At 32.2% G+C, this 13,795-nt stretch overlaps 1 protein-coding gene across 1 annotated transcript in view; it reads right to left on the minus strand.

Moving 5' to 3' along the window:
- Positions 1-12,679, minus strand: part of cers6 (ceramide synthase 6) — a 62,552-nt gene extending 49,873 nt beyond the window's left edge. The window contains exons 1-2 of the mRNA XM_051119545.1: positions 12,343-12,679; positions 5,616-5,721 (exon numbers count right to left, since the gene is read on the minus strand). Of these exons, the coding sequence (XP_050975502.1) occupies positions 5,616-5,721; positions 12,343-12,512 (276 nt within the window). The 5' untranslated portion in view covers positions 12,513-12,679. The remainder of the gene's footprint in view (positions 1-5,615; positions 5,722-12,342) is intronic.
- Positions 12,680-13,795: the final 1,116 nt, after the last annotated feature.

Genomic DNA, 13,795 nt, shown 5'->3' on the forward strand with positions numbered 1-13,795 from the left:
TTTTCTGAAAAAATGGTCAGAATAGAAAATAAATATTCTCTCAATGAACATCTACTGTTTTTATCATAAAAATAACATCCCCAAAACTGTAATGCGTTTCATCCAAACTCAATCAGTTTCCAATTAGAAGGTTATATCCGCTAACATGCCAGCTAGATGAGTTTCGCCCCAAGGTCCCTCTCTGTCTCTCCCCGCATTGCTCCGTTTCAGTCGGGAATTGTCTTTTTTTTTTTTTTACATTTAAGTGTCCCTGGATCTCGTGTTCAAGAATCTGCACATTTGTCAAGGAAACTTAGTTCTGTTGTGGCTAAAAATAGTGTCGGTGCGTCAGTGCACATGAGCTCTGATAAAGCCACACACGTCAAAGAGCCATGTTACCGCTTTGCCTTTACAGCTCGGAGACTGCGATTACCTGTACCGTCAATCCACCATCAAGAGCACTCACGTTCATTCAAGACAAGGGCTCAAAAAGATGAAATGTCATTCTTCTTTTGCATGGCAACTGCTGCTCTGCTTTAGTTCAGAAGTTCACGCTGTGGATTAACCTCTGTCGGCCTCATTCCTAAATGAGCATCAGTAAGAGCACTTATATTTGATTCCAGATAAATGAACTCACATTACATACTGATTCACCTCAGTGGAGGTGATAGGAGCTAAAAAATTCACAGTAGCACAGTGAATCTTATAGAAACGTTAGGAACTGTTCTGTTCACTAATGTGATTCACTATAACTGAGATGTCTCTCATTTCAGTGACTAAGCACTTGAATTTTGATTGTGATATATATAATAAACGTATATCTAATATATATATCTTTTATCTTATATATGTATATTAGAGGTCGACCGACATTGGATTTTACAGATGCCGATAACTAGGTTGGACCACACTGGCTGATACCAATTAATCGACAGATAGTTTTGAAAATAAATAGTGCTCTACTATTTAAAAAAATATATGAAAAAGTAGCCTACTGATCCATACTTTGTAAATGAATAAAAATATTAATATTAATTACATATTGATCATTACAGTTAGTTCATTGTTTAGTAATGTTAACAAAAACAACTAATTTTTTTTAAATATATCAGTAAATGCTGAAATTAACACACTCTAACAAGGAACAATACTTCTATTCTACAGCTTTTATCAATCTTAATGTTACAAATGGACTCATATTGTAAAGTGCCACCATTACATCAACAATCAAACTACACAAAGGCCACAGTATTGAAATTTCGTACATATGGATATTGTGCACTTTCACAATTTAACTGCTTCTATTCTAGAACATTTGTGGTTATCTAATCAAAATATAAAAATATGTTAGTCACACAACGGGGCAAAAGTGCAACGCCACGTCTAGAAGAACTCGTAGCTTTCCGGTATCACACACACTGGAGGCGTCACGTTCAATTCAAGCAGCGGTCTACAAGAATTTATTTGATCACCAAACGAGCAAAAGTATACTGCTGTTCTATCTCCACTAATGCAGCATCTAGTCAACAGTGTCACGTGTCTAAACAAACGGCACATGCTGTCAGTGATTTCCGCCACTAGAGGCCGCTCTCCTGCTGTATAACAAAGACTATAGGGACTTTGCTGTATAATGACGACCTTCTCAGCCGCTCCAGCAACGGACCCAACCCGGAAAAAACTATCGGCATGGATTTTTGCCGATAACCGATAGTTCCGCCAATCAACTATCGGTGCCGATTAATCAGCAAAACCAATACATCGGTCGACCTCTAATATATATATATGGGTCATTCTATAATAAGGGGTACATTTAGAATTTAGAATGACAGTGTTTCCCAAAAACCCAAACATGACCTTACATAGCTGCTTTGAAACAATCTATATTGTATAAAGTGCTATATAAAGGTGATCTGTAGGAATATGTGCATAAAATACCATCTATGTTTGCTACTGTCCACCATGTTACCTTTACTGGGTAACACAGTTGACAGGCAACTTAGTTGACATTTTTAGTGTTTTGGGCCTAAACTCAACATGGAAGCCTAGAACTACTGAGCATATGGTATGTTTAGAAATATATTTTCATAAACAAAACATAAGTTTTAGTTAAATTGTCTTGTTAAAATTTGCAGCAATAATACCTTTGTAACACTGTTGACAGTCAATTAATCCACTCTTGACACAGGTTTGCTAGTTTAACCAATTAGGGGAAAGAGAGAGAACATAACTTCTAGTGTTTCATCCATGTGCTTCTAGAGGGAATATCATACTGTGCAAATTACGCGAGAATGGGACAAACCATTCCTTTTTGAGGGGGGGTTTTCTAGTGAGTAACTTAGTTGACGATGGTTTTTTGGACACAAATAAAACAAGTTATATCACAGTAAACACTTATTATTTTTGAAGCACACACCCTGATGTCTTTATAACCTAATCTAACTGAAAGCAAAACTATGAAATTAATTTATATTTGAGGTCATTTTCATGGTTAAATGTAGAGTAGAATGAGCAACTTCACAAAATCGGACAGCTGAATACCAGGGTTGTATATGATATGAACATCACGTGGCTTTTTCAACATACAGTAGTGTGATTGGGAAAAATATAATTGTGTACTAGAAAATTAAGCATCTGGGCTTTATATTGAAAATATATTAAAAATATACTTCACAGACATGAGATGTACCCACAATTATAGTATGTATATGTATGTGTGTGTATATATATATATATATATATATATATACACACACTGTCCAGGTTTTTGTTCATGTTTTCACTTCAGGTGTTCCAATTTCCTGTTCCCGCTTATTTCTCATGTCATGTCTTCATTCGTTCACTGTCTTATTTGTTGTTATCTCATTGGTTCATGTATATTTATCTTTAGAATTAGAATTTCCGTTTTGTCATTGGTTGTTTATGTCATGTGATCCATAATGTAATCCATAGTCTTGTATTTAAGCCCTCATGTTACTTTGTTGTGTACTGAATGCTGTTCAAATTTATTGTTTATAGTCAAGCTCATAGTTTATGTTTCGTTTCAGGTCTTGGATTTAATTCACAGTTCATGTCTTTGGATTATCACTGTTGTAAATACAACTGCACTTGAGTTCTCTACGTCATCATCCTCGTCTGTTTCATGTCAGCATTGTTACACCTTGGTGAGTTACAGCATTAATGCACATACACAGCTTGTTTGTCTTAAAGTGACAGTTCACCCAAAAAGAAAGAAAGAAACCTGTATGACTTTGTTTCTTCTGTTAAACACTAAAGACAACTGACATATGGAACATCACAAGAGTAAGGAAAATTTTGTCGAACTGTCCCATTAAATGCAACTTAAACAGGCAAGATGAGAAAAATGGATGAGGGTCAGAATGTCAGATCATTACGCCTTGTAAATGCAGCTTAAAAGACTTGTCTATTATGCCATTAATATAAATGAAAGGACAATATTGACAAGATAAAACACTCCCTTCTCTCAGCTGGATAACACTGGTAGTTCAATAAGACATCTCAATCTAAAACATAGAAGGAAAACGTTCAGCTAATTTAAAATTCAAGTCAGTATTAAAGCATTATGAACATTTTGGCTACTTTTAGCATATAACATTATTAGTTAACAATTCGCTCCTGCAGCCATATTGAGATTGCAATATCTCTGAAACTGAATAATATAGGGTATTAAAAATGCAGATGCCAAAAAAAAAGTTTGTTAAGAAAAAATTTTGTTTCTTAACAAAATCTAAAAGGCTATTAAGATATCTTTAATACTTCTTGAGTTACAGGCATGCAAACTTGAAAAATGTTTTTTCTCCATTTTTGAATGGTTGCCACTGGAATATACTGCAACAAAGACTGCTAAAGTCAACAGAGTTTACTAATAGACCTACCAGTCTGTGTGTAAAAATAATATAATGATGCTGTCATCTTTCTAAAGTCATTTTACCCTCCTGTAATTTGGCTCCAAAACCCCCTCTACAAAACAGTGGATTACTCAGTAAATATACATTTGTGACATTTAAAGGAGAAGTTCACTTCCAAAACAACAATTTACAGATAATGTACTCACCCCCTTGTCATCTTGTGCATCTGTAAACGATCCCAGCCGAGGAAGAAGGGTCTTATCTAGCGAAACAATCGGTTATTTTCATAAAAATAATAAAATTTACATACTTTTTAATGTCCAACGCTTGTCTTGTCTTGCTCTTCCCAACCTCTGTTTTTTTCCGGTTCATGACAGTTAGGGTATGTGAAAAACTCCCATCTCATGTTCTCCCTCAACTTCAGAATCATCATTTATCACTGATTTATCTTTTTTGTTAAGGGTGTTTGATCTTCTTTGCATGTTCACTTTGCAAAGACGGGGTCGGTACTTCTGCAACGAAGTAGGATGATTCTAAAATGATTTTTGAAGTTGAGGAAGAAAATACGTTTGGTGTTTTTACTAACTGTCTTGAATCAGAATACACAGAGTTCAGGCAGAGTAAGACAAGATGAACGTTTGACATTAAAAAGTATATAAATTGTATTATTTTTTTGGAAATAACCGATCGTTTCGCTAGATAAGACCCTTCTTCCTTGGCTGGGATTGTTTACAACCGCATTTGGGATCATTTGAAGCCACATTTAAACTGCACTTTGGAAGTTCAAACTCAGGGCACCATAGCAGTCCATTATATGGAGAAAAATCCTGAAACGTTTTCCTCAAAAAACATAATTTATTTATGACTGAAGAAAGAAAGACATAAACATCTTGGATGACAAGGGGGAGAGTACATTATCTGTGAATTGTTGTTCTGGAAGTGGACTTCTCCTTTAATGTTTTGGCTTTCATCACCATACATGTTTATCTTTCTTCAGAAAAAAAATACTGACAAAATCAAAAATGTGAGCCATATATATTCATCTTGTTTTCTGCTTCTGCTGAAAAATTTTTTAGATGATGTAATACTTATCATGTTGGTGTGTTGGCATGGATATCAGAGTGTTGTTTGTGTGTACTGAGAAATTTGTGTGTAAATTATGTTTTTATTTATTTTTTGTTTTTTTTAATCAGACACTGCACAAGTCTGACAAAATAATGCATCAAATTTAAGTTTGTTTCTAATTATCCAAGACTGTAGAAATGTAAAAAAAAATCTGCTTAGCATTTAGTATAAGGAAAAAAAATTTTCTTCATAAACAGCAGCGGCATTATGTAAACAAACAAAAAAAATGAATGCATTTTGGCACCAACTGAAAAAATTGTAAGTGACAACAAGAAAAAAACTGTTTTTGTAACCATTTTTGACATGCAACTCTTATATTGAAGCTCAATGTTTAATAATAATAATAATAATAATACAGTTAAATATGCCAAGAAATTTAACTTAGATTTACTTGTTGTCTTGATTTAATGTGCTTATATTTATATTAATATTCAACTGTTAAATGCACATATCTATTCAGCACATCAGTAGCTGCTGTCCTGTTGAAACTGGCTTACTGAATTGTTGTGATAACCCTCTTTTATCAAACTGCTGTTCCTGCCGTTTATAATAGCAGTAAACCGCTCAAAACTGCGTTATAGTGGTTTTCTTAGCCTCCTGAAGCAATAAATCCTCTTTAGCTGTAGTAAGAAACATGGTCTGTACCTTGGTGATGGCAGTGAAGACCTTCTCCAGAATAGCGTTGGGCTGAGCCTTCTGCGGCCCGTTGGCCTGGATTTTCAGACCTAGTGCACATGGCCTTGCAATAAACCTAAAACAACCAATAACAAAGAACGCTTTATTAGATTTATATCTTGTAATATCAATGCTTACTAACTTAATTCCGGAGGTCGGACAGGCCGCATTAAAAATCAATATTCAAAGGCAACCTCTGAGGTAAAACCGCAGCAGGCGGCTAAAGAAATCCTCCTGTTTGCAATCTCACTGGCCATCTTGCCAAATCTTCAGAGACGGCGCGTTAGACCGCATAGGACAGCTGTAAGCATTTTGTCTTTCTGCAGCTCACTAGCTGCTTTTGCGAAGGTCTGATAAACATCTGTGTATTAGGAAATAAACAGCCGCTGATCAGAGCGACTGCATTACAGTTGGTTTTGTAATCTTGTTGATCTGATAATGAGAATGTTAAAAAGCAACAACAACCAGAATAAGCATTTCATGGGTCATTGCTACTATGCAGTACATTTTCATATCCTCATCTTAATCTAAATATCAAACTCAACATTTATGATATTATGAAAATATTATGAAAGTCATATTTAGTCCACAATAGCAATGAACATGATTATTTAACTTTCGTTGAGCAGATGATGTATGAAATGATAAACTGACAACTTCTTAAATATTTCAAACAAAACATAGCAATAGTGCTTATGTGGAATCTGTTCCCAAATGTGTTCCAAGAATGTTTTGCTAATGTTCCCAAAAGTTATAAAAACACTATTTCTGAATGTTCTCTGAACATTTTTGTTTTAGAAACATTTTTTTGCGAACATTACATTTTATAATTGTGCACACATCACGGAAACGTTACTTTTGAATGTTCTCTGAACATTCCGAAAAAACTAAAAAGCATTTTAAAAAGTTACATGAGCATCTGTCTAAAATGTTTCAGGAAAAAAGGTTTAATGAACAATGTATAAATAATGTTTTCTGTTAATGTTCTGAGAACATTTTAAGACCAGATAACTTTGAACAATCATTCTATTGAAGGGAATCACTTTGCAAAAATCACTTTTACAAGGTGTTTAAACAGTTTTGTGGCCACAGTGTGTGAATGTCAGCTCCTGACAAAGTATCAATCACACGTTTGTTTTTCAAATAGTCTTTCTGAAAGCTAATGTTGCTAAAGCTACCATTGCTCTGCCTGTTTTCGCTGATGCTGCCTTCATGTGCTACCAGAATGATGGTAGCTAAAAATCGCATATGAAAGCGCTGTGAAGTTGACTGCTTGAATTTGTTGAGCTCATAATCACAAGTTGACTTATAAAGTTGGCATGCTATGGCGCCAGCTATGTCGTTACTTTTATCGCGCCGTTCTCCCTGTCTGTGTAATTCATTAACACACATTTATTATGCACAGTACAATCAGATGACTGGCTTTTAAACCAATTCCGGTTTGAACATATGAGGCTGAACACCGCAACTGAGAGTTTCTGACATTTTCAGTGCGTGACATTGTCATGTTTTGTTTTTGACGGCTCTTGAAACTCTGCCGTCTTCTGAAAAGGGGGGCGGGAGCACCAGTTCATTTGCATTTAAAGGGACAAACACAAAAATAGCGCATTTTGGCTCACCCTAAAAATGGCAATTTTGACAAGCAATAAAAAATGATCTGTCGGGTATTTTGAGCTAAACTTTGACACATAGACACTCTAGGGACATCAGAGACTTATTTTACAGCTTGTAAAAAGGGGTTATATTAGGTTCCCTTTAATGTTACTGGAACATTTGTTCATAACTTTGAGAAAACGATGGCAGAACGTTCTCCGTGTTTTTTTTTTTTTTTTTTTTTTTTTACTTTATGACATCTTTGATCAGGAAGTGACATAATTATAATTTTCTTTGATAAAACGATAACAAGAATTTGATAAACATTCAATATAATGTTTATGCACCAAAAGCGGAACAAAACAGTGCTACTCATTTGAATTCAGCGAAGAACACAAATGTCAGTGATTTAAACTCTAGTTTAAAGTCAGATGAAACAACACTGCCAAAAAGGAGAAACACTGTGCACAATCTACAAATTGCCATCATTTACCATGGATTTACTGTAGTAACATTAACTGCACCATTGTGTTGTGTCAGAAATTTTAAAATATTTGTGTATTTTATTATATTAATGTAGACATCTATTAAATATATTAAAAGAGTAAAGGAATAATTACAGTATTTTTCACTTTCACTCAGGAGTAGAAATCTGCCTTTAAACTTAAAAGAAAAAGATTTGAAATTTATTTTAATAATTATTGATATCGATTGATATGAAACATTTTACTGTGATCATTTTATTGCCAATATCGCCCAACCCTAATTCATCCTGTTTGATCAAATTAAACAGATCGTTATGATCATATGTGACACTGGACCACAAAACCAGCCATAAGTAGCACGGATTTATTTCAAGCAATAGCCAACACGTTGCATCGGTCAAAATGACTGATTTTTCTTTTATGCCAAAAATCATTAGGATATTAAGTAAAGATCATTTACTTATCAGATATTTTGTAAATTTCCTACCGTAAATGTATAAAAATTTAATTTTTGATTAGTAATATGCATTGCTAAGAACTTCATTTGACAATTTTAAAGGTGATTTTCTCAATATTTAGATTTTTTGCACCCTCAGATTCCAAATTTTCAAAAAGTTGTATCTCGGCCAAATATTGTCTTATCCTAACAAACCATACAACAATGGAAAGCTCGTTTATGATGTATAAATCTCAATTTCAAAAAAAAATTTTTTTGGTTTTGTGGTCCAGGCTCACATATCAAGATATCACACAGATAAACAAAAATGGCTAAGAAAAGAATACTTACATAAACTACTGTTCAAAAGCGTCAGGTCAGTATGTTTATTTTATTTTATTTTATTTTATTATTTTTTAAGATAAATTAATACTGGCTGCATTAAATTGCTTAAAAATTACAGTGAAGACATTTATGATGTTACAAAATATTTCCAATTCAAATAAATGTTATTTTGAATTTTCTATTTAGCAAAAATAGTAAGCACCACTGAACTGTTTTCAACATTGATAATAATAATGAGAAATCAGCATATTAGAATGTTTTCTGAAGGATCATGTGACACTGCAGACTGGAGTAATGGTGCTGAAAATTAATCTTTACATCACATAAATAAATTACATTTTTAAATATATTCAGGTAGAAAACTGTTCTTTTATAATTTCACAATATTATTGTTTATGCTTTATTATATACAGAAAATATTTTCTATATAAAAAAAGGTCAAAGCTTAGAGATGAATTAGCCTTGTAAGTCTGGGAAAGTAAGATGTCACAAGAATGGAAATGGAGGTGGCAGCAGACAGTTTTAATGAGCTTTTGCCACTTAATTAATAATCTCATCCAATTAAGAGCTCTCACATGCTGAAAATGCTCTAGAAATGGTTCTTATAAGAAGCTGAAGAGCTGCGATAAGGTTATGTGCGGCCGGGCTGATTTGCGGCCTGTGCACTGTTTGCTTTTGTGGAACTGAAATGCCATAAATGGGCTGTTGCTTATCATAAAAATTTACAGGGATTGTGCAACGCAGGAGGATGGAAGAGGATGTTTGTACTTCACATAATGTGTCCTCTTTCCACAGAGGAAGTCAAGTGATGCCGCAGTGAAGACCACGAGGGCTTTTATCAAGTTTTGCTTTGACACTGATGGCTTTTATTATTTTGCAAATGTTTTGTTATATGCAAAGTCAGATCCCCACGAGCCAGAACACACGGGTTAAACTTATACACTAACTTTTTTTTTTTTTTTTTTAGAAGACCCGGCTTCCTTCCTAGACACAATCCCAGAGGAGACCCTGACAGTATATTTCACCTTCTAACTATGAAGACCAACATTCAGGTGGAGAGATCTGAAGAACTCTGTCAGATGAAGGTGAAGAGCAGATGGTCTGTGGCATACTTAAACACAAAACCTGACACTGCGCCGTCCCGTAGGGAATATGTCAAAACTGCTGCTTTGTGACATTGAAAGCCAACACATTTTGAAATGTCAAAACTCGTAATAGCGCAAAATTAATGTTTAAGTGTCACAGCTCACTGTAAAGCATGACATACTGTTGATATCAAGTGCAGAGTGTCTGGTTTTATCAGCTAATCTCAAGCATACGACTGCACTATCGAGGAGATCGGGGCTAGTCTCAAACGCACAAAAGTTTGTTTCTCTAGCATTAGCTTTATATATTGGTAGCAAACTTAAAACTGCGTCTGGACAAAACAGAAAAAAAGGTTTTGGATAATGGAATTCTTTTGACTGCTCAAAAAGATTTGGGTGCATCTCCCACTTTCATTTTTTCACTTTTTTTTTCCTATCACTTGATATAAGTCAACAACATCAAGTGCAAAAATAATGTGTCAAATAGTACATTTAAATATATGTATAAATATAAATAAGCATTAAAAGTTCACATTAATAAATAAATTAATGGACACTGCAGTAAATAAATAAATAAATAATCTATTAAATTGTCACCACAGTCAAGACAGAAATATAAAACTACTATATTTTATATATCACATCCTATAATTGTTTTTATTTATTTATTTATTTTTTTGGTGTTACTACCTACTAACAGCACCAACTTAAAATTAAGGATAGTGTGTTATAATCTTTAAAAAATATATGTTTAATTTATATGAGTTGACATATGGTTGAACACAAAAATATTAATTTATTAATTGAATTTATAATTGCCTATATACAAACTACTCTTCAAAAATTTGAGGTCAGTATTGTTTTTTACATTTATTCAGCAAAGTTAAATTGGTTAAACTGACAGTAAAGGTGTTTGTAATATTACAAAATATATTTGTATAATTTGAATATAATATTACAAATATTCATATTATAATAAACATAAATAAATATAAATAAATATTTATATTTATTTATGTTTTCCTATAAATAAATAAAATAAAATGAAAATTAATGAATTAAATAGTCTATTACATTGTCACCACAGTCGAGAGAGAAATATAAAATTAGTATATTTTATATATCACATGATATAATTGTTTTATGTATTTACTTGTCTATTTATTTTTGGTGTTACCTCCTACTAACAGCACCAACTTATATTAACTTATTATAATCTCAAATAAAATATTTTTCATTTATATGAGTTGACATATCATGGTTGGACAAAAAAATATGAAAATGATTATTTATATTTACCTGTATACACACTACTACTCAAAAATTTGAGGTCCATATTGTTTATTTATTTTTGTTTTTAAGAAATTAATACATTTATTCAGCAAGGTTGCATTAAATTGGTTAAACTGACTGTAAAGGCGTTTGAAATATTACAAAAATTATTATTAAAATATTATATATATAATAATATTATGATAATATAAATGTTTAAAAGATATTTGAAATATTTTAGTTTCAAATAAATGCTGTTCTTTTCAACTTTCTATTCATCACAGAATCCAGAAAAAAAAAAACTCTAAATAAATAAATAAAATATTTTAATTATAATATATTTTTTAAATATTTTAAATATTTCAATTTCAAATAAATGCTGTTCTTTTCAACTTTCTATTCATCAAAGAATCCAGAAAAAAATTATCATGTTTTCCTCTAAATAAATAAATAAAATATTACAATTATATATATATATATATATATATATATATAATTATTATTATTTTTTTTAATATTTCAATTTCAAATAAATGCAGTTCTTTTCAACTTTATTCATCAAAGAAACCAGGAACAAAAGTCATGTTTTCCTCTAAACCAATCAATCTGTTTTTATTGTATATTTAATTAAATAAATGCAGCCTTGGTAAAAAATAAGATACTTTAAAAATATTAAAACAGCATTTATTATTACTATTATCATTATTGTTGTTGTTGTTGTTGTTGTTGTTTTTGTTGTTGTTATTATTATTATTTTTAGGTATGGCTGAAAAAGATGTTTACATGCTCCACATCTATTTAAATATTCCTATATAGATTTAATCAGCATATTCAGGAATTCAGCAGTGTGATGAATAGCAAAATGTAGGTCAAGAGACTCTTAAAAATGTAGGCCATGATGTTTCTTTAAATGTTTGTAAATATTTTAAATAAGATGACCCAAAATTCTTATTAATTCAAGTATATGCCAGTCACCTTGAATATGTTTCTAGAATATCGTCTTAATAGGGTTAATGCATTTACATGACACTATGACAGGAAACATATTAAACTCAATTCTGTGTTTCATGCAGTAATTGTTTTACTATTTTTGTGCTGAAAACCACAGGCTCCCTTTGTGACAACTTACCCCATACAGTAACGTGACAACATGCCCCAGTATTAGGAGTCAGTGGAGATTCTCAAACTTTATATTCGCTCTAAAATCAAAAATAGATGGCACACCTAAGAATGATCTACACAACAAAGACAGGCACTGACCTACTTTCATCAGTATCATTATTCCAGAAGATGGGCCATATTGGGTTCCTGTCATTGTCCTAATTCATACAAAGCTTCAGTGACAATGTGAAGGAACACAAACCTGTCCCATCATCATCAGCTAAGGATGAGCACTAAGCGCAACATCTTCAGCAGTGATGATGATGATGCTGCTAGTGATGGTGATGGTGATGATGATGAAGATGTGACACTGGACGTACCTCTCAAAGACCAGCCGGATCATAAACATGCAGAATGCTAAAGGACACGCCAGATACAGATCCTCGGCTTGTGGAAAGGTTGACTCGTCTGTATTTTTCAAGTCAGCCCAGGTTACGTTGTGCGGGAGCCAGAAGCGCTCGTTCCAGAACCACGCCAGAATCCCTGCCATTGCCAGCGGATCTGATGTCTTGACGCCCGTGCTGATGTGCGGTCAATGGCCGATGCGGCTTGCGACGCTCTTTCACGGCTGATCTTTGCAGGTCCAGTGTGATGATGATGATGTTGGTGATGATGGAATCGGGTTTTGCACCGCCCGTTTGTGTTGCGAGTCTCCGCTCTCTCCAATGTAGGGAAGTAGAACGCGTCCGACGCGCTCCGCCTCCGCGACGCTGACTGGTCCGTGCGCTTGTCAATCATAAATGCGTCGCTTAAAGGTACAGTTCACACAGAAATTAATACTCTTCTGTCATTATTTACTCATCCTGAAATATACCAAAATAGTTTTTCAACAAATTATGTCTCTTTATTTTTTTCACAAAAGTATTTTTTAATTGTTATTTTTAATTAATTGTAAAAAGAGTTGCAGGCCAAGTCAAAAACAATACGTTTATTGTCTTAGGCCTGTACAGAAATCCAAATTATTTCAGTATTATTTATATAGTATTATAGCAGCCTATATAAGTATATAATTTCGTATAACTAGTTTAATTTTTAGTCATTTTGACATGTACTTTTTCTTTAAATATTACTACTTTTTTGTGTTTAATTTTGACTTTTATTTCCATTTAGTAATTTTAATGCTTTTTTTTCATTTATTCATATATATATATATATATATAAAACTCTTAATTATATATATATATATATATATACACACGTATATAATTAAGAGTTTTATTTTGTATATCACACGCTATAACTGTTTAAAATTAAATAATTTATTTTTTGGTGTTACTAGCTACTAACGGCACCTACTTAAAATAAAGGAAATTATGTTAACATTTCAAATAATATATTTAATTACATAAAAAATAATTTAGTTGACATATTATAGTTGGATATAAAATTATATTATATATTTTATATATTTTTATAATTTTTATATTTTTTATAATTGATATATTCTTTAATTGTTATTTTTAATTAATTGTAAAAAGAGACCAAGTCAAAAACAATAAATTTATTGTCTTAGGCCTGTACAGAAATCCAAATTATTTCAGTATTATTTATATACACATGTTTAATTTTGACTTTTATTTCCATTTAGTAATTTTAATGCTTTTTTTTCATTTATTCATATATATATACATATATATAAAACTCTTAATATATATATATATATATATATATATATATATATATATATATATACACATGTATATAATTAAGAGTTTTATTTTGTATATCACACGCTATAACTGTTTTAAATTAAATAATTTATCTTTTGGTGTT

The sequence above is a fragment of the Labeo rohita genome, chromosome 9, assembly GCF_022985175.1.
Source record: "Labeo rohita strain BAU-BD-2019 chromosome 9, IGBB_LRoh.1.0, whole genome shotgun sequence".
NCBI classification, from domain to species: Eukaryota; Metazoa; Chordata; class Actinopteri; order Cypriniformes; family Cyprinidae; genus Labeo; species Labeo rohita.